Raw genomic sequence first — 20,282 nt, 5'->3', positions numbered from 1 at the left:
GGAAGTTGAAAAAGAGTTTTTGCGTCCGTTATTTTCAGGTCTGAGGCATTAATTTCCGAATAAATGGGATATGTACTTAATCTTCAATGAGTGATTTCATATTATGAAAATAAATATTAAAAATTTTATTTTATAGCATAGTTGCGCCGAAAATTATGTTGCGCATACATAAATTGGAATAGAGAATTATTCGAAATAATAGCCAATTTTACACCTACCGTCAAATACCATATTCTTATAAAACAATCAAACATGTTACAATAATTATATTTATTACAACTTAAAAAGCAGATTAATATTATAAATGTTACTGAAATACACTATATAAACCTGGTTGACTATCACATAGTATTACAATATAAAACAATATACAACGACAATTGGAAATGCCAAATGGCAATGCCAAACATAATATAGGTAACATTTTACAAACAACAAAATATTAACCGCCTTATTCATAATAAAACGCTTATCGAAGGTATAAACCTATATTAGATAAACGTGTTTTAAGCCTATTTAGTTCGATAAAATTCCTTAACAATTTATATTTTAAAGTGATAAAACTTTCGTTCGATAACACTTCCGTGCGAGCACTCTTTCTGATTAAAATAAAACAAATTGATTAGATTTGCAAGAGCGACATCTCAAGTCAATTTCCTAATATGCAAATATTTTGGTTGAGCAGGTTACCAATTGTAAAGTAGATCCTGTACATGAAGCCACAACCTGAGAGTTGAACAAAGCAAACAAGATTTATGAACTTTACGTCACTCGAACGGTTGGCTCAGTTGAAAAGAGCGCTCGCACGGAACGCGAGAGGTCGCGGGTTCGAGTCCCGCATCGTTCATACATTTTTTTCAAATTTTACTTGTGTAAAATTCCTTATTCATAATCGTTTGATAAACCTCCAATAACTAATGTGTCTCTTTATTACACACAATGTTGTCATTTCGTACAAAACACATGATTTTATCTGATTTAACGAGGAACTGTCCATACATCTTTTCAATGTCAATGGCTTATCAGCTGTTAAAAGTCGATACTTCGACATCTATATATACATAAATATATTTATGAAATATAGACATAAATATATTTATTGCTACAAACTTCAAAAACAGATAATAAGCGTTTAGCTCTAATATGCGATTATGAATACCATTTTTCAAATAAGCGACGATTAGCCATGTTTTAAACCTCCGATAAGTCATTATGAATAAGACAGCAGAAAATAGATAATGTGTCTACCTTAGCAACATATACGAGGCGAAGCTTTAGAGAAACAAATTTAACTACAATAGTTGAAATTTGTATTGATACAGTATAATATGGGTAAGTTCTAATATACACTGGAACATATTGCTTTTGCTGAAGCGTTATAATTACCATCCATGGCATAGGGTCATCTGAAAAGTAACAGTTTTTGGATTTAGAAAAAGTAATCCAAGTTAAACTATTTAATATTGAAATTGTTTAACTTGAGAAAATCTCAGGTTATTACTTAAATAAATCCTACTTATATTATAAATGTGAAAGTTTGTATGTCTGGATGTATGTTTGTACTTCTTTAACGCAAAAACTACTGGATGGATTTTGATGAAACTTTACAATAATATAGCTTACACACCAGAATAACACATAGGCTATAATTTATCCAAAATGAGAAAAAACGGTAAAACACTAAAAATATTTTTTATGGCAAAACAACGTTTGCCGGGTCAGCTAGTTTTATATATATTAATTATAACACGATAATATAAGGAATAGTTATCTATACATATAAATAAAATCGGAGTGTCTGTTTGTAATATTGAAATAACCGTTTTTTACTACATGTATATGAATATATACACGGTATATACACGGTATATACACCAAAATAACTATTTATAAAATCTCTGAAATGGCTGGACCGATTTTGACGGGACTTTTACTGGCAGGTTGCTGATGTAATAAGAAGTAAGGCTACGTTTATTTTAGAAAAATAAAGTAATGTTGTAATGTCTAAGAAAGGGTCTAAGTCTAAAAATAATTTATATGGCAAGACAATGTTTGCCGGGTCACAATTTTTTCTCCCTTAAATAATCATATATGGCCACAAATACTTATATAGTATCGTTTTAACACTTTTTCACAACGCAAGACGTCATTTTTAAAATATTTTATTGAAACGCAAACTGATCTGTCACAAACGATGTCAATTCTCATAATGGCCGCCTATCGGCCTGTAGTAGTGTAAGTGTGTGCGTGGTGCTATGTATTTACACGTTAATCGCTGTTACACGTTAATTTAACGTTAATGCTACACTGTTATGTAAGGTGACACGGAGGACTTATTTTTTTACTAGTCCGTGTGTATAATATAATATTTTTAATTACGGTGATATGTAACTACGATAATATGAAGTACCTACTGAGATTACTTAGCTACTATCATACTACTACATCTTATCATACTTACTGCACGTTAATATTAAGAGCCAGTTTAGAATTGGAATCCACCCATTGGCACCGATTGGTCAGCGTTGAAATTATATTGGTCAGTTGTCGAAGACACTTCCGGTGCAAGCCGAGAGTCTTCACTCTCTGATCCGAAGTAATTCTCAATCATTTCGAACGACTTCTGGTAAATATCGAGATTCTCATGCGACTGTAAGAATTCAATCTTGTCCAAACCTGTAACGGAAAATGTTTGATTGTTGAAATCGAAACAATGATTAAAATAGACATAATAAAAAAATTCTTATGGTTTAAAGTTATAATCCTAACTTGAATTAATACACAAATAAAATTTGAAAACAAAATTTTATAAACGATGCGGGACTCGAACCCACGACCTCTCGCATTCCGTTCGAGTGCTCTTCCAACTGAGCTAACCGTTCGAGTGACGTATCGTCATAAGATCTTGTATGTCTTGTTCAACTCTGCAACAACCTGTTGCTCCATCTAGTTCTTTGAAAATTGCACTGTGGAAGAACTCCGCACATACGGGAGGCTCCTTTGCACAGGATGCCGGCTAGATTATGGGTACCACAACGGTGCCTATTTCTGCCGTGAAGCAGTAATATGTTTCGGCTTGAAGGGCGCCGTAGCTAGTGAAATTACTGGGCAAATGAGACTCAACATCTTATGTCTAAAGGTGACGAGCGCAATTGTAATGCCGCTTAGAATTTTTGGGTTTTTCAAGAATTCTTAGCTTGTCATAAAAAAAACATCCAGATGGTGGAGAAGTGAATACTCACCGAAGCATTCCTCGATGAGTTTGGAGTAGGGGTTCGCTCGCGAGTCGTTCTGTTGCCCCGCCTTCAGTATATTCTCAAGTCCGTTGAGCGCCACTTGTACGGTCTTAGCGTCCGTCAATGTCAGTAGATCACACAGCGGCGGTATGCACCCTTGCTCGACTAGGTAACTGAAAAAGATTCCCACAAATATATCACACTTGACTTTTGTTTTTATGGAATAGCAAGACAAACAAGCGTACGGGTCACCTGGTGTTAAGTGATCACCGCCGCCCACAATCCCTTCGCAACACCAGAGGAATCACAGAAGCGTTGCCGGCCTTTAAAGGATGGTGTACGCTCTTTTATTGAAGGTACCCATGTCGTATCGTCCCGAACACACCGCACAAGGAAGCTCATTCCACAGCTTTGTAGTACGCAAAGCTCCTTGAAAACCGCACTGTTGAGGACCGCCACACATCCAGATGGTGGGGATGATATCCTAACTTGTGGCGTGCCGTGCGAAGGTGGTATTAGGCGGAAGGAATCAGGTTAAACAGCTCTTCGGAACACTCCCCGTGATAAATGCGGTAGAAGACACACAATGAAGCGACGTCTCTACGGAACGCCAAGTGATCCAGCCGTTCACAGAGCACTGGATCCTTTATGGTTATAGTTTTGATTTGTAGAACGGCTTTGGTCCAGTTCAGTGCAGCCCTGTTTCACAGATAGCCACTGTTAACTATTTCTAGACATTTTGTTACGTTTTAAAGTGAAAACCCTCACTTCTGGGATTAATACTCAATTCCTCTCGCGTTCCGTGCGAGTGCTCTTCTAACTGAGCTAACCGTTCGAGTGACGTATCGTCATAAAATCTTGTATGCTTTGTTCAACTCTCAGGTTGTGGCTTCATCTACAGGATCTAGTTATCAGTTGAGAGGTCGTGGGTTCGAGTCCCGCATCGTTCATTAAATTTTGTTTTAAATTTTTATTTTTGTACTACATTTATAGCTCACCGCTAACATTGATTCTTTTCATGAATCTTATTATATCTTGAGATGACGTATCTCAACTTCTCAAGTGGTTGAAGAATAGGGTATATGAATGTAACTTATATTTAGTTGAAATATTATTTTTTCTAATCTTTATTATTATTTATTTTATCTTAAATCGTTTTTTTTTATTAAATTTGTGCTGAATAATAAATATTTAATATACAAAAGTGCAATTAATACGCGCGAAATATAAAACATAGAAACGCAATGCTATTGGTTGAAGCGCAGTGTAACGTCAGAATCTATCCCAATAATCTATATTGTACTAATAAATGTATGGCTGGTTTTTTCTTTCGGTTATACTGCGAAAACTACTAAACCGATCAGAATAATTCTTGTACCATTAGATGCAGCGTGTTTCGGAGAAGATTTAGTATATAATATGTTGGAGATTACTTATTAAGAACCTTTTTTTTTTACCTACAAATGCATATAAATTATTTTATAAATCACAAAATGTAATTAAATTTAATACATTTCACCAGAATTGTAAAAAATTTGTTTACACAAGACAATTGCTGGTGATATGTAATGAAATTTCATGGACTGAATTAGTTGTATTGCGAATTTATAGGCATTTCTAGGTAAAAAAAAATAGGTTCTAAATAAGTAATCACTCATATCAACATATACTCAAATCTTCTCCAAAACACGCTGCATCTAATGGTACAAGAATTATTCTGATCGGTTCAGTAGTTTTCGCAGTATAACCGAAGGAAAAAAAACGGCCATACATTTATTAGTACAATTTAGATTCTTGGGATAGACTCTGACGTCACAGAAACCTCGCGCAAAATGGCGCGTTTGAATAGCCGAAATATCTTGCCGGGAAAGATTATATATATATTTTAATTGAATAAGAATGTTTTTATCTATAATTTGAAGTGTGGTAATATTTAGGATGTAAAAAATCAAATTTAAGTATTTTTAAATTCATGCATTTATACCCTATTGGACTTGCCAAAGAGATGCTAGGTTTACGCAATATACACCTAAACTAAATTTATACTTTATATTAACTAGAAATTAGACAATATAATCCGTAGGTGTATTTTTACAATGGTTTTTAATTGTATTAGTTTCAATGAACACTATATTATCATCATAACATGTACACGGCCTATTAAAGGGACCAGTACCATATAGAGCTATACATAATTTTTATAGTTAGGTATACCTTCTATTTGGTGTGGAAACTTGTACGCGGTGGTTTATATAAAAGATTTGAGCATAAAAGCGATGTAATAAATTCCAAATGTATTTTTTTATTATAATTATACTCAGTAAATCGTGTATAAAAACAATGAGAATAAGGAATGATACGAGCAGGATGTTCAGCTGATGGTAATTGATACTCCCTGCCCATTACAATGCAGTGCCGCTCAGGATTCTTGCAAAAACCAAAAATTCTGACCGGCACTAAAAGAGCGCTCGTCACCTTGAGACATAAGATGTTAAGTCTCATTTTCCCAGTAATTTCACTATTTTCGGCGCCCTTCAAACCGAAACACAATAATGCTTACACATTACTGCTTCACGGCAGAAATATGCTTGTAGTACCCATAATCTAGCCGGAATCCAGTGCAAAGGAGCCTCCCACTGGTATATGCCCTCATTCACCTCTTACGACACCCTTGGGACTGGGACTTCCCTATTCTTTTTATGCCCCAAGAATGCACAGGGCAAAGTATGATGCTATAAATAAAATTTTATGACGACCTCACGCGTTCTGTGCGAGTGCTTTTCCAACTGATCGAGTTACCTATCGACAAAAAATTTTATATGCTTTGTTCAACTCTCAGGCTGTGGCTTTGTTTTCAAATTTTAATGTGTGTAATAAATAATCCTAGAAGTGAGGGATATAACTTTATAAACATAACAAATTGATTAGCAAGAGCGACATCTCAAGTCAATTTCCTAATATGCAAATATTGGGGTTGAGCAGGTTATCAACTGTAAAGTAGATCCTGTAGACGAAGCCTCTACCTGTGAGTTGAACAAAGCATACAAGATTTTATGACGATACGTCATACGAACGGTTAGCTCAGTTGGGAGAGCACTAGCACAGAACGCCAGAGGTCGTGGGTTCGAGTTCCTCATCGTTCATTAAATTTTGTTTTCAAATTTTATTTATGTATTAACCCTAGAAGTGAGAGTTATCACTTTAAAAACATGATATTATAATGTAAAATAAATGTTTACTTTATCTGCACATGCGTGCCCCCGCTGGTCGCGTTGGTAATAGCCCACGCCGCTTCCTTTCGTGTTTTGAATTCTGCATTCTTCAGTATGGTTATCAGAGTCGGGAAAATGTCCGCGTCTATGACTGCCTGAAAGCAACGAACGTAAGCTGTGATTAACACATTAGATGTCAGCGACATCTGTTGATATTTAACGGTAAACAAAGATGACGACAAACGGTTTAGAATCAGCAGTTCACGCCTAGAGGAGGTTAGTTTTATACGGTTAAAAATTAATGCAAAAATATACAAATAATAATAGTATGTTCTTCCTGAACTAAATAAAAACATCAGATCACTTTTCAATATTAAAATTTTGACGAATATTCGTCGATTTTTTACAAAATTCTATATGTACCAAAATTTATGAACGTCTCGGGGACTCGAACACGAGCGTCTAGCGGTTCCGACTGACCCAACCGTCTGAGTAACGCATCGATCATAAATCTTGGTATGTCTTGTTCAACTCTCAGGTTGTAGCGAGTCCCGCATCGTACATAAATTTTGGTACAAATGTAATTTGTGTATTGAATCCCAGAAGATATTACTTAAAATAACAAACTATTAATTTTTTTTAATTAATCTAGATAATAGTTTATGTATGTATGTAAAATATATTTAGACATACAAATAAGTGATAATATTCAATGAGATCTAATAAGTTTATTTGTAATATAAATTATGATTAAATAAAATAATATGTTTATACTAATACTAAATTGTAAAATTAAGATAATATTTCAACTCTCACTATATATAAAATACTAACTGGTCTTATTTTTAATTAAAAATACAACAAGTTGGTGCGATCTGATAGAACACACAACATTTTTAAAAGGAGACATTTGTTGCCGATTTGATTTTTGGTTAACTAGTTTGTTGGCAAGTTTGCTATTGTAAGGCCGACCTGCGGGCCTACCAAGAACTCTTATTGCGATTCACTTGACGACCTAAAATTAACTGCTTTGTTATATCATACCACGACATCATTTAAGCGATCGAATTTAGGTTGACGTCAAATCAAGTAGGAAATTGAATCGCAAACTGATTTAGGTCGTTCATTCATCTGCACCATGAGGTAATATTTCGACCTAAACTGGATAGCTTATGTATCAAAGTGAGTGAGTCAAAAAAAAGTGAATCGTGCTGTTAATAACTTTAAAAAAAAACATACAGAAAAGGAAAATTTAATTGATGAAAGATGAGATGACAATTCTTTATTGGACTTTTTTGCTAAACAAAATACTGAAAATACATACCGAAAATGAAAATACTAAAGACGAGGCAGTAAGGGCCCGGGCAATAGCCTGTTCGCAAGAACGAATTAAAAAAAATGTAGGTACTCTGTACTCCTGTCAAATCAAACATCAATGGAGGTGCGTTCATAACTCGTTATTGTTACGAAAACACCCAAGCAAACATTTAATTTGTAATTCAAAGAACTATATATATTTATACGAGGGCTGAACTAAAAGTATCGGGAATCAAGGAAGTGACACAACATTACTACTTAAAAATGTATTTATTGCTTTTCGAAGTATTCTCCGCGAAATTTGACACATTTTTCCATACGATGGAACCAATCATTGAAGCAACCATTCCATTCGGAAGTTGGGGTCTCCAAAATGGTCGTTATAGGTCGGTTATAGGCGTCCACAGCTTCTTCAGGTGATGAAAATCTCTGACCACGCAATTTATTCTTTATTTTAGGGAAAGTATAGACATCATTAGGGCTTAGGTCGGGACTGTACGGCGGATGGTCTAATAATTCTATGTTTTCTTGCTCTAAAAACTCTTTTGTTCTGTGCGCGGTATGAGAACTCGCATTGTCGTGATGGAGGATAATGCGGCGGTTGCAGTTCTCTTTACGGAGTTCAGAAACAACCTGTGGCAAACAAATGCTAGCATACCATTCTGCATTAACCGTTCTTTGTCCCTCAAGAGGAATAGTCGCAACATGGCCGGTTTTGGAGACAAACGTGTACCACCATTTTTTTGCAATACTCCGTGAAAGAACAATTTTTGTTGGCTTTGACTCATTTTCGAACACCCAAACTCGTGACTGGTTTTTTGTTTCGGGTTCGTACGCGTATATCCAGCATTCGTCACCTGATACGATGTTGTATACAGAATTTGAGGATCCTGCGTTGAATCTTTCGAGAGTTCTGACGCACCAAGTAACGCGAGCCGCTTTTTGCTCTTCACAGAGCAAATCGAGGGATCCATCGGGAAAACAACTTTTTTACACCTAATTGTTCATGCAAGATTATTTGTATTTGACTCATGCCAATGTCTAAAGTAGCCTGAATTTCGCGGTATGTGACATGTCGATCTTCCTCAATCAGCTTACGCACAGCATCATCGTTTTCTTTGGTGACTGATTTTTAATACCAAGGAGTTTTCAATAAAAAAGATTTTAATATGACAGGAACAGTGGAAATATCCATTCCCGATACTTTTAGTGCAGCCCTCGTATTACTATTATTTAATAGGTACCAAAAAGGGCTTAATAGTCAAATGGGCTTGATGGCAACGCTATACAGCGCACTTTTAAAATGTATTTTTAGTCATTTCTACGCAAAAAATAAGCTAAAATCATATCATTTTAAGTTTCAATCAAGTAAGAGACAAACTTATGGAACGACTGTAGAGCGTCATCTCTTTCTCACACCTCGGACCATGCCATTCAGTAAAAGGCACTTCATGGTACGAATCTTAGCCATTCATTTTAAGTACCTAATCTGAACTGCACCGGAATTGAATCGCTAATTAAAATTTTATGGTAGGCCTTCTGTTCGCGTTATGAAACATCGCGAGAACTTTGCTGTGAAAGCCTTTAGGGCTGACAGCATAGAGTTAGGTTATTATTCGGTAGGGGGTGTTTACATATCCGCGCCCGACATATCGGCCCCGTTTCGGGGTCTTCAATACTTAATTTATTTAGGTAGTAGCAGTTGCACGCGACTTCGTCCACGCATAATTTGAGATTATTTTCCCGCTGGAAAGGCAATCAAACTTATCGACAAAAATCCTACCGCTAGTAAAAACCGCACTTCATAGTTCATAACCTAAAGAAGTCGCAATTTACATTTTATTTTTTCAAACTTCCCCGTTAACAAAAAATCAATTCACATATTGTTATAAGCCTCCACATAGGTACAACTTTGTGGGTCGTGAAAGAAACAATTTCTGAGATGTACACCGGCTGTTTTCAAAGTTTGATTCTGGCTTTATTATTATAATAAGATTAGTTGAAGAAATATCTGGTGAACTGACTCTGGAACACGCCACATACAACTGGCCATGCAAGAAACAATCATTACTGAGAACTATACCGGCTAGTTTCAAAGTTTGGCCCTGTACTTTGTTATCGCGTAGCATAGTTTAACCGGAAATTGCAGAGGTTTAAATTCAAATCATCATGGTCATCCGATGGTATCAAGGGAACCCTAGAGATAAAGACTGTTTCCACTTGTTTGACGCCAGGTAGTGGTGGCTTCGATCACATGATTATGCAAGGTACTTGACCTGAAGTCTGGTTCCATTGCAAAGTTTTGGAGGGTTTAGATTGCGCATTAAAATAATTGGATGGCCAACTTTGACGTATAGGATGTGAGATGGTATTCCTGTTGGCTCAACAGTGTGAAGAAACTCTACAGGATAAATCACAGATCATCGACCACAGCATCGACCGTGAAATACAGTGTCTAAACTTTCATATTTTATTTGAAGTAAATAAAAAAAAATTAATACTGTTGGCTGTGTCGTTTCTTGGAGAAAGAATAGCTCTCAGCCATTCAGCGCAATTTACTCCAGATTGAACAATATTGGGGAAGATTCTATCCTTTAAGCTAGTCAGATCTCTCACAACACGACCAAGATTACTGGGAATGTTTATTTTACATCCTTCCTCCAAAATGTTTCCATCACCAATGTCTAACTACAAATTGGAGAACTCCTCCGCCTTTGAATCATGTTGAATATAGACACCCATATTTACTTTAATGGACAAAATATTAACTTTAGGCCATAGAAGTAATGACTTAAGGCAAGCCTTCACTTCATATGCACGTGGCCCTCATGAGACAACAGGCAATGTCTGTATGAAGTCACCAGCTAATAGTACCGTGACTCCGCCCATAAGTCGGTTACAATTCCTTATAACATGGAGAGTCCTATTTAGAGCTTCAATGCCATTCTTATGGATACTCATCCCATACAATAATTATGGCTTCTCTTGCACTTGTGCCGTGTGCAGGTTCAAAGGTAATTTGAAAGCAGAATGAGCCATCTTGCCTCCATCAAGCAATCTTCTAAATAACTAAGTATAACAATATTTTCATTTAATAATTTTATCATCGAAAGGCGTAGGTGTCAAAGGTATTTTAATCATCACCTATACAAATATACCATCAATACTTCATAAGACTTTCATCCAACATTTCAGACCCAATTTCACCCCCTTAGGAGATTTTCCAGAAAAAAAAGATATAAGAGGAGTACGGCACCTGGATCTGGACCGCGTTGCCAGCGGTAATGTTAGAGAGCGTCCAGCAGGCCTCCTTCTTGAGCACCTCGGTGGGGGACTTGAGCAACGCGTGGAGGCTGGGCAGGGGGTTGCAGTTGAGTACGGCCTGTGTTTGCGCGTCATTACCCGTCACTATGTTGCCGACAGCGCGCAGAGCCGCAGAGACCACCGTGTATTTGTTGTGCCTGGTGAAAAACACAGTCAAATACGATTTAAAAACTTTATTTCTCAGAAGAATATTACAATATTCACTTAGAGAGGAACGGGTTCGAGTCCCGCATCGTCCATAAATTTAGGTTAGAAAATTAATTTGTATTATCATTCCCAAAAGCGAGGGATACCACTTTAAGAATAACAAATTGTTTATATTCTTACATGTATTTACAATACAGTATTTATTTCACAATGTGTAGTCATATAATTTATTTTATAATAATTTATTACACAAATAAAATTTGAAAATAACATTTTATGAACGATGCGGGACCCCACGACTTCTGAAAGCGTTCCGTGCTAGTGCTCTGCCAACTGAGCTAACAGTTCCAGTGACTTATCGTCATAAAATCTTGTATACTTTGTTCAACTCTCAGGTTGTGGCTTCATCTAAACACTACAGGATCTACTTTACTATTGATAACATGCTCAATTTGCATATTTGCATATTAGGAAATTGACTTGAGTTGTCGCTCTTTTCTAAATCTACCTCTGATGTAAATAATGTATTAATCAAATATTGGCTATTTACACTCACATAAGTAGTTCCACAAGTCGTCCACAGACACCGGCGTCGATCACAGCTTGTATCTTCTCGTTGGGTCCGTCGGACAGATACGAGAGAGCCCAGCAAGCGTCGCTCAGTACCTCAGAGTCTATGTGGTGAAGTAGCCTCGCGAGCACTGGGATACCTGGAGCAACAGAAGCAATTTCCTGAGACTACTTACAAGCCCGGCACATAAGAAGAATAGGGAAGCCCCAGGGTTTTTTTTATGGAAAAGGAGGACAAACGAGGGTACGGGTCAGCTGGTGTTAAGTGATCGCCGCTGCCCACATTCTCTTGCAACACCAGAGGAATCATAGGAGCGTTGCCGGCCTAGAAGTAGGTGTACGCGATTTTTTTAATGGTACCCATGTCGTATCGTCCCGGAAACACCGAACAAGGAAGTTCATACCACAGCTTTGTAGTACGTGGAAGAAAACTCCTTGAAAACCACACTGTGGAGGACTGCCACATATCCAGATGGTGAGGATGATATCCTATCTTGTGGCGTGTCGTGCGAAGGTGGAATTCGGCGGCAGGATGTGTGGGGTGTCGTTATAGGTGACTAAAGGCATTTACCAGTGGAAGGCTCTACACAGGATACCGGCTAGGTTATGGGTACCACAGCGGCGCCTTTTTCTGCCATGAAGCAGTAAAGTGTAAGCGTTATAGTATTTCGGTCAGAAGGGCGCCGTAACTAGTGAAATTACTGGGCAAATGAGACTTCGTATGTCTCGAGCGCAATTGTAGTGCCGCTCAGAATTTTTGAGGTTTTTCAAGAATCCTGAGTGGCACTGCATTGTTATGGGCAGGGCGTCTCAATTACCATCAGCTGAACGTCTTGATCGTCTCGTCCTTTATTATCATAAAAAAAACTATTTTCCGTAGAAAGATGGGCAACAAGGGTAAGAGATTGGCAATGACTTGGAAGTAAAAGAGAAAAAGGCAGGCCAATCGATTGTTGGACGACACATTACGAATAGCAGGAAGTAAGTTATTATTGGAGAGGTCCAAGACATGTTTACCTAATTTAAAAAAAACTAATAGGCTCAGCAATACGGCGTTGTCAGTATGACGCGAGATGTCAAAGTGGAAACCATATCACAATAAATAGGCAAATACTATGTTTAAAGTAGGATAGACGATGCAGGATTCGAACCCACGCCTCTCGGATTACGCCCCAGCGCTCTATAAACTGAGCCAACCGTTCTAGTGGCGCATGATCCGAAAAGCTTGGTTTTTCAAATGTAAAGTGTTTGTTGAAAAAAAAATACCAAGATTTGAATTCTACATCGTCCATAAATTTTAGTACTAATTAAATATACATAGGCTGCACTAAAAGTATCGGGAATGGAATATTTCCACTGTTCCTGTCATATTAAAATCTTTTTAATTGAAAACTCCTTGGTTATAAAAATAGAATATCAATTATTTATTTAAAAAAAGATTCTCGGTCTTGTCACAAGATCTTGTCAAACTTATTTAGTCGTTGAGAAAATGGAATTGACTCGAGAAAATTCTAGAGCGATGATTTATTATGACTTTCGAAGTGGTTTAACACAAAAACAGTGTGTTCACCGGATGATTTCTGCATTTGGTGATGAAGCCGCATCCAAAACCACAATTTATCGCTGGTTTGCTGAATTTCAATGTAGACGTGTCAAGCTTAGTGATGATCCCCGTCAAGGTCTCCAAAAACTGCAGTCACCAAAGAAAACGTTGATGCTGTGCGTAAGCTGATTGAGGAAGATCGACATGTGACATACCGCGAAATTCAGGCAACTTTAGACATTGGCATGAGTCAAATACAAATAATCTTGCACGAACAATTAGGTGTAAAAAACTTGTTTTCCCGATGGATACTGCATTTGCTCTGTGAAGAGCAAAAAGCGGCTCGCGTTACTTGGTGCGTCAGAACTCTCGAAAGATTCCACGCATGATCCTCAAATGCTGTTTACAACATCGTATCAGGTGACGAATCCTGGATTTACGCGTACGAACTCGAAACAAAAAACCAATCACGAGTTTGGGTGTTCGAAAATGAGTTAAAGCCAACAAAAATTGTTCGTTTACGGAGTGTTGCAAAAAAATGTGGCCACGTTTGTCTCCAAAACCAGCCATGTTGCGACAATTCCTCTTGAGGGACAAAGAACGGTTAATGCAGAATGGTATGCTAGCATTTGTTTGCCACAGGTCGTTTCTGAACTCCGTACAGAGAACTGCAACCGCCGCATCATCCTCCATCACGACAATGCGAGTTCTCACACCGCGCACAAAAGAATTTTTAGAGCAAGAAGACATAGAATTATTAGACCATCCGCCGTACAGCCCCGACCTAAGCCCTAATGATTTCTATACTTTCCCTAAAATTAAGACTAAATTGCGTGGTCAGAGATTTTCATCTCCTGAAGAAGCTGTGGACGCTTACAAAGCGGCCATTTTGGAGACCCCTACTTCCGAATGAAATGGTTGCTTCAATGATTGCGAAAAGCAATAAATACATTTTTAAATAGTAATGTTGTGTTCTTCACTTCCTTGATTCCCGAAATTTTCAGTATCCCAGACGTAAGGTATATCACTTAAAAAATACGGGTTGCACTCCGGGAGTGTCGGCAGAAGTGAAAAGTTAAACATTAATTAATTTAATTACAAAAAAATTTAACTCGTCAGAACTATTACAATTTTTTTACATTAAAATGTTTATCTCCGAAAAATCAACTTTCATCCTTAATAAAATGTAAAAATATTTCACGTCTGAGATTCGACCGCAATCACAATGTTTCAACCACTGGTCCAATGACCGCATGATCATTAAGTTGAAATTGCTTAACTAATATTAGAAGTATAAATCTTTCATCCATAATTTCAACGAATGTCTCACGAATTTTCGATCAGGTCACGTGTCCTGACGCGAGTTTAACATTTTATACCCATCCCAAGAAAAGAGCTCCACGCCACTAAAGAAGATTTCACTTCAAAAATAAAAAACTGTTTAAAAATATGTCTTCTCGTGTACTTATAAGTACAGTTTCAACCTATTAAAGTAGCTGTTTTAATTTAAAATGAATAAGAAAAAGAAGTAAATTCTTATGAGGAATAAACTCTTTTACCATATTTAAATAATGTTAATAATAAAAGTAACTTCACCTGGCGCTACTGCCTCAAAATTTGTTGGCGGATTTTTCCCTCTGCAAAGATTCGACAGAGTCCACACTGCGTTCTTGGTCATGGATATTCTTGAATATTTATTTAATATTCTGTAATCAAAAGTAATACACGCTAAACGTATGAACACAATCATCTCACAATAAATGTAAAGCCTAGGTACCAACACTACGTCTTCCGGTACGTGGTCACACTTCATGGAGTTTATTGCCTCAACCACCATCTGTTTGTGGTGCTATATGCCCTGCCCGCTGCCACTTCGGTTTGCAACCGTCTGGGCTATGTCAATAACTTTGGTTCTTTTACGATCTCCTCACTTCTGATTCGATCTCGCAGGGAAACTGCGAGCATAGTCCTCTCCATTATCTTTTGAGCGAACATGAGCTTCCTCATGAGGCTTCCATAGTTGGCAACCACATCTGCGTTTCGAATATCATCACTTTCAACACACACACACATGTCTTACACATATCAAATGGAATGTCCTGGGGTGGCCAACCAACGGGCAAAAACCTTAGTAAATACAAGGTCGCTCCAGGAAGTCTAGAACACCGCAGGAGTGTTCTGAACTTCTGGAAGGAGCTGGGCTGGTTGGAATGACTGGCCAATACTGCACGCAAAATGGCCCTAACTGAGCGGTCTAATTGCGGAAACAGAAGCCCCTTACCAATATGAGTATCAAAAAATATGACTTACTCGATCAATGGCGGCAGCAACCCAGCCGCTAGCACTGTGTCACGACACCGGGGTGAGTCTCCGGCCACGTTGCCCAGCGCCCACACGGCCTGCTCACGCACGTCGTCACTCGCCCCTGAACACACCAGGTTCACCAGCACCGGAACAGCTCCGCACTCTATCACCACGCGGGTCTGCTCCGAGGACCCTGAAGCTATGTTCGTCAGGGCCCATGCTGCTTCAAACTAAAATATATACGCCTTTATTCAGATAGTAAATTTACATATATATTTACGTACTATCTTTAAATGATTGGCTCAGTGGTACGCTTTCGGACTGAACCTGAGAGGTCGCGGGTTCGAATCCCGCATCGTTCATAACAATCATTTGGGTGACAAATTTAATTTGTATAATAAATCCCAGAACTGAATATCACTTTAAAAATAACAAATTCGTTAGTTTTTTTTTTGTAAAAAACAGGCAAAAAGTATATTTTGTTGAATAGATTCAAATAATTTATAAATACTGATAAGTTTAAGTCTGTTTTATATCATTGTGAAATGATGCATGTTTTAATTATTATATAATATTATTGATTTCTTATATGTTTAATTCAATTTGTAAATATTCCGACAATGTTTGCATTCATTATAATTAAATATGTTTGTGTCTATGTTTTTGAAATGTGTGTAACACCTATAATTAAAGCCAACACTTAGAATTTATTATTTATTGTAATAATATTATTATACTTTTGTTAGTGTTTGTCTTGTTGGTGTTAAATAAATAAATAAATTTGAAAGGGCATCTAAGTCAATTTTCTAATATGCAATTATTGGGAAGCAGGTTATTCATGTCTTTCATCATATTCATGTTTTTCATTTGTGTCAGATCCAACATGGAAGACATTAGGATGTGCTTCATAGGCCAAGCATTGCTTGCCTATGAGGCACATATCCAAAAGAACCGCGTCATTGCTGAAGAGGTTGCGGGGTAGCCCTAACATCATTCTGCAAACCATTGCTAGTCATTACTATGCGCGCATTATAAAGGCATTTATGCGGCTTCATGCGCCTGTTTAGTTTATAATTATACTAACATAATTTAGGACATTTTACTAACAATTATTATGGATTTTTTTCTGAATTAAATTATTATTATTATTGCTACTGTGATTTCTCTTGTGGTGCAAGAGAATGAGTCTGGCGGCGCATATTGCAAAAGTACACGGCAAGCGTGAAGAAAGGTGGTTTGATTCTCTTGACCCGTCTGCCCCGATTCAGCGTAGTTTGTCGCCTCCAGGGTACTTTGCAGCCTGGGCATCAACCACCATGTGTTGGTTGTGGACCTGTACCTGATGAGTGACAGTTGTTTCAGAACTATTTTATCTGGTACCATGCTAGAGTTATCTTATTTTAAAAGGAGCTGACTGCTGTTTGTAGAGGAAAAACCACGAAATGAAACACAAAGGCTAACAAAGGGTTGGAGAAAGACCATATTACACCTGAACAGGCATGGAATTGTCTATTATCACGAGAGGCTCAAATGTGATTAATTACTGTATGTATTTCTTTTTTCCGTTGATCGGATGTTTTTATAAAAACTTTCAGAAGACATACTCTAAGTATACTAAAGTACAGCTTTATTATTACTTCTATGCTTGGACGAATTAACCACTGGACATGTTAAAGGCCCGTGTTCGCCTTTCTGGCCTGCTTGATTCTACATCTGTTATTTTTTTATAAGACTAATTTTAAATGAATGTTGAGCAATATACCTATTTACACCAGGCAGCCTATTGCTGCGGCCGATTGAGAGCTGGAAACCTTTTTTGCAATTGATATCAGAAAATTATTTATACTAAAATTTATTACAGGTTAGGTTTGCTACTAATTTTATAGACCCATTACTAATACATTGCATTGTCTCTCAACATTAATTTCAAATTAGTTTAATAAAAAAAAAACAATAGATGCAGAATCAAGCAGTGGGATAACCTTCTAGCTAGTTACTGAGCCTAATAACCTCAGAAAGCAATATGGCGTTGTCCATACGACAAGAGATCTGTTTTTATTATAGAAGTAATAGCAAACAATCAAAAAATGGTTCTTGTAAGTCTTATTGTTAGTAATATTTCAAACATGTATAATAACCTGCAATTTACTGTAACTTAAAATCTGGTCTTAACAGTTTCTTTTAATATTTAGTTTTTATGACAGTGCTTAGTAATAAGGAATTAGACCATGTACCTATATTTTAAGAATATTCTAAAAAAAACAGAGTTGATATCAACAAAAAAAAAAGTAATTTCGGCAGAAGAAGGGCAGTCTAGAACCTCACTGTACATAAACAGGATCATAAGAATGAACGATGTGGAACATAAACACTTGCCTCTCGGGTTCTGTCTGAACACTCTTACCAACTGAGCCAACCATTCAAGTGACACATCAATCGTAAATCTTGGTATGTCTTGTTCAACTCTCAGATTGTGGCTCCATCTACTTTACAGTTGATAACCTGCTCAACCCCAACTATTTTTAATAAATTTGTATAATTAATCCCAGAAGTGAGAGATATCTCTATCTTAAGAAAATTATCATAAGAATAGTCAATGTTAAATTCCTTTATTATAAATACCTGAAGGGTTGCATTAGTGCTATTTGTTAGAAATTCCACAAATTTCGGAACAATTCCTGTCCGTATCACTTCATCAATGGGTGGATTTGGCTCTCTACTCAATAACTTTCTGAATGTCTGCGTCGCTATTACTTGCTCCAATGGGTTGTCGCCATACAATGCAGATACCATAGATGGTGTTATATCATCTGATGGTGTTAAACTTAAGTCATCCTGAAAATAAAATTTGTTATTTATTTTACTTTTATTATCATTTTTAAAGTGTCAACCACTTATCTTTGTACGTATTGATTGGGTGTAAGAGGTTTTAGTCAAAGAAAAATTGATCAAAGTCCACTTGTCTTGGTGCCCTTGAAGGGACATTGTCTGTATGCTCTCAAAGATGTGTGGCTAAAATAATCTTAAAACACTAACAATCAAAAGTGATAGAAATTAAAGCTTGTATTTTAATGTTTAGAATAGCAGTTAATAGGTAATTCTGATTGACCAAAAATGATGAAATTTTACAAATAGAAACACAAAAATATAAATTGTTACTTAATATTATGTATTTGAATATTCTATATATATAATATAAAAATCATTCTACTTTACTGGTAATGCTATGTCTGGTGCATTTGGTTCCGGAAGATTGACATTTCTTCTCTTAAAAAGTTGCTGCTCTCGCTTTTGTTTTCTGAGCTGCACTCCTTCCTCTTCACGGCGCCGCCTAAGTTCATCGGCACTGAGACCGGAATTCTTGTATCGATGCTTGTGCCCACCAGACATCTAACATGAATATCAGAACAATTATTTGAACTCCTAAGTTTTATTTCTGGCAAATTTAGACAACAGATCACCCTAAATCTACAGCTAGTCATAACTTGGCTTATTATTACATAGACTGTATGTATAAATTATTAAGATATAATGATATTTGCCACAATTTAGTCTCTATGTATCAATAAAAACTATTAACAGCATAAAAATCTAGAGTTAACCTTTGACTAAGAAAAAAATGCAATCACTTTGGTACTATGGCTAGAATTACAAAACAAAAAGTAATTTATAACTTTACACTACTTACCTTTTCCTTAGAGTCTATAACATTAAATAGAATGTAGAGATATCAAATGTTGTCAAGGATATCAGTACATTATTATTGAGTGCTACAGATTTCTAGAATACATCTCAGCACTTGTGGTGTACTACATACTTTTATATGTATTCAGATGTCAAAAAACCAAAACAATATAATTCCATTTGCTCATTGACATTCCTCAAAGGAAATAACTATTGAGTACTCAACTTTCATAATTTCACATAAAATGAAGGATTTTGGCATAATTAAATTTGAAAGCCAAGCACTAAAATTTATTTAAGTTGACACTATTCTTTAATTCTATTTAATAACATTAATATTTTAATATAATAAAAGCTATATATAAACAATTGACTACAAAAATTTACACTTTCAAGTTATATTGTTAACAACAGTTGATTTTATAACATTGCATTTTAAAAACCACTTACATTCTATTCATAAATTGGAATCGCAAACAAACCACCATTAAACGATTCTAATTAAAACTATTAGCTCTTCACAGCAGCAAAATAATCCTACAAATTCTCTTACTATTCCAATTTCCAACTTTAGATTTTTATTTTTGACATTTATGACGAATTACGAAATGTTAATTGACAACCACATTGAGAACTGAGAAATTTCAAATACGAAGATACAGAGAGTAGTGATCGATGATTACCTACCTCCTAGTACGTATTAGGTAGAAGTAAATATATTCTTTATCTGTGGTCTGAACAACTTGACACTAGATCTCAGTGTTCTAGTGTCAACTGTCAGTCAAAATAGATTCCATTGCAACTCGCTTTCAAACATAGCCGGATTATACTTCGTCGCCAAATGCCATACTGTAATTACTACTTGTTCAAACTTATATCAAATCACTACACGTTTCATACTAAACTAAATTTTAATTTTTACTGCAGTCAGGCCTCTTATCACAT

General features: G+C 36.4%; 1 protein-coding gene across 1 annotated transcript; it reads right to left on the bottom strand.

The window, feature by feature from the left end:
- Window positions 1-251: 251 nt before the first annotated feature.
- LOC126965017 (importin subunit alpha-5) lies at window positions 252-19,944 on the bottom strand. The gene is made up of 11 exons (XM_050808436.1): window positions 19,788-19,944; window positions 18,870-19,043; window positions 18,276-18,488; window positions 15,660-15,883; window positions 14,946-15,055; window positions 11,793-11,946; window positions 11,022-11,226; window positions 6,476-6,603; window positions 3,243-3,409; window positions 2,462-2,676; window positions 252-1,406 (listed from the first exon to the last, which is right to left on the bottom strand). The coding sequence occupies exons 2-10, from the start codon at window positions 19,041-19,043 to the stop codon at window positions 2,486-2,488; spliced, it is 1,566 nt and encodes a 521-aa protein (XP_050664393.1). The 5' UTR covers window positions 19,788-19,944; the 3' UTR covers window positions 252-1,406; window positions 2,462-2,485.
- Between the last annotated feature and the right edge of the window lie 338 nt (window positions 19,945-20,282).

This window comes from Leptidea sinapis, chromosome 6, assembly GCF_905404315.1.
Source record: "Leptidea sinapis chromosome 6, ilLepSina1.1, whole genome shotgun sequence".
NCBI lineage: Eukaryota > Metazoa > Arthropoda > Insecta > Lepidoptera > Pieridae > Leptidea > Leptidea sinapis.
Note: the sequence above shows the minus strand (reverse complement) of the source record. Positions and strands in the feature narration are given on the sequence as shown.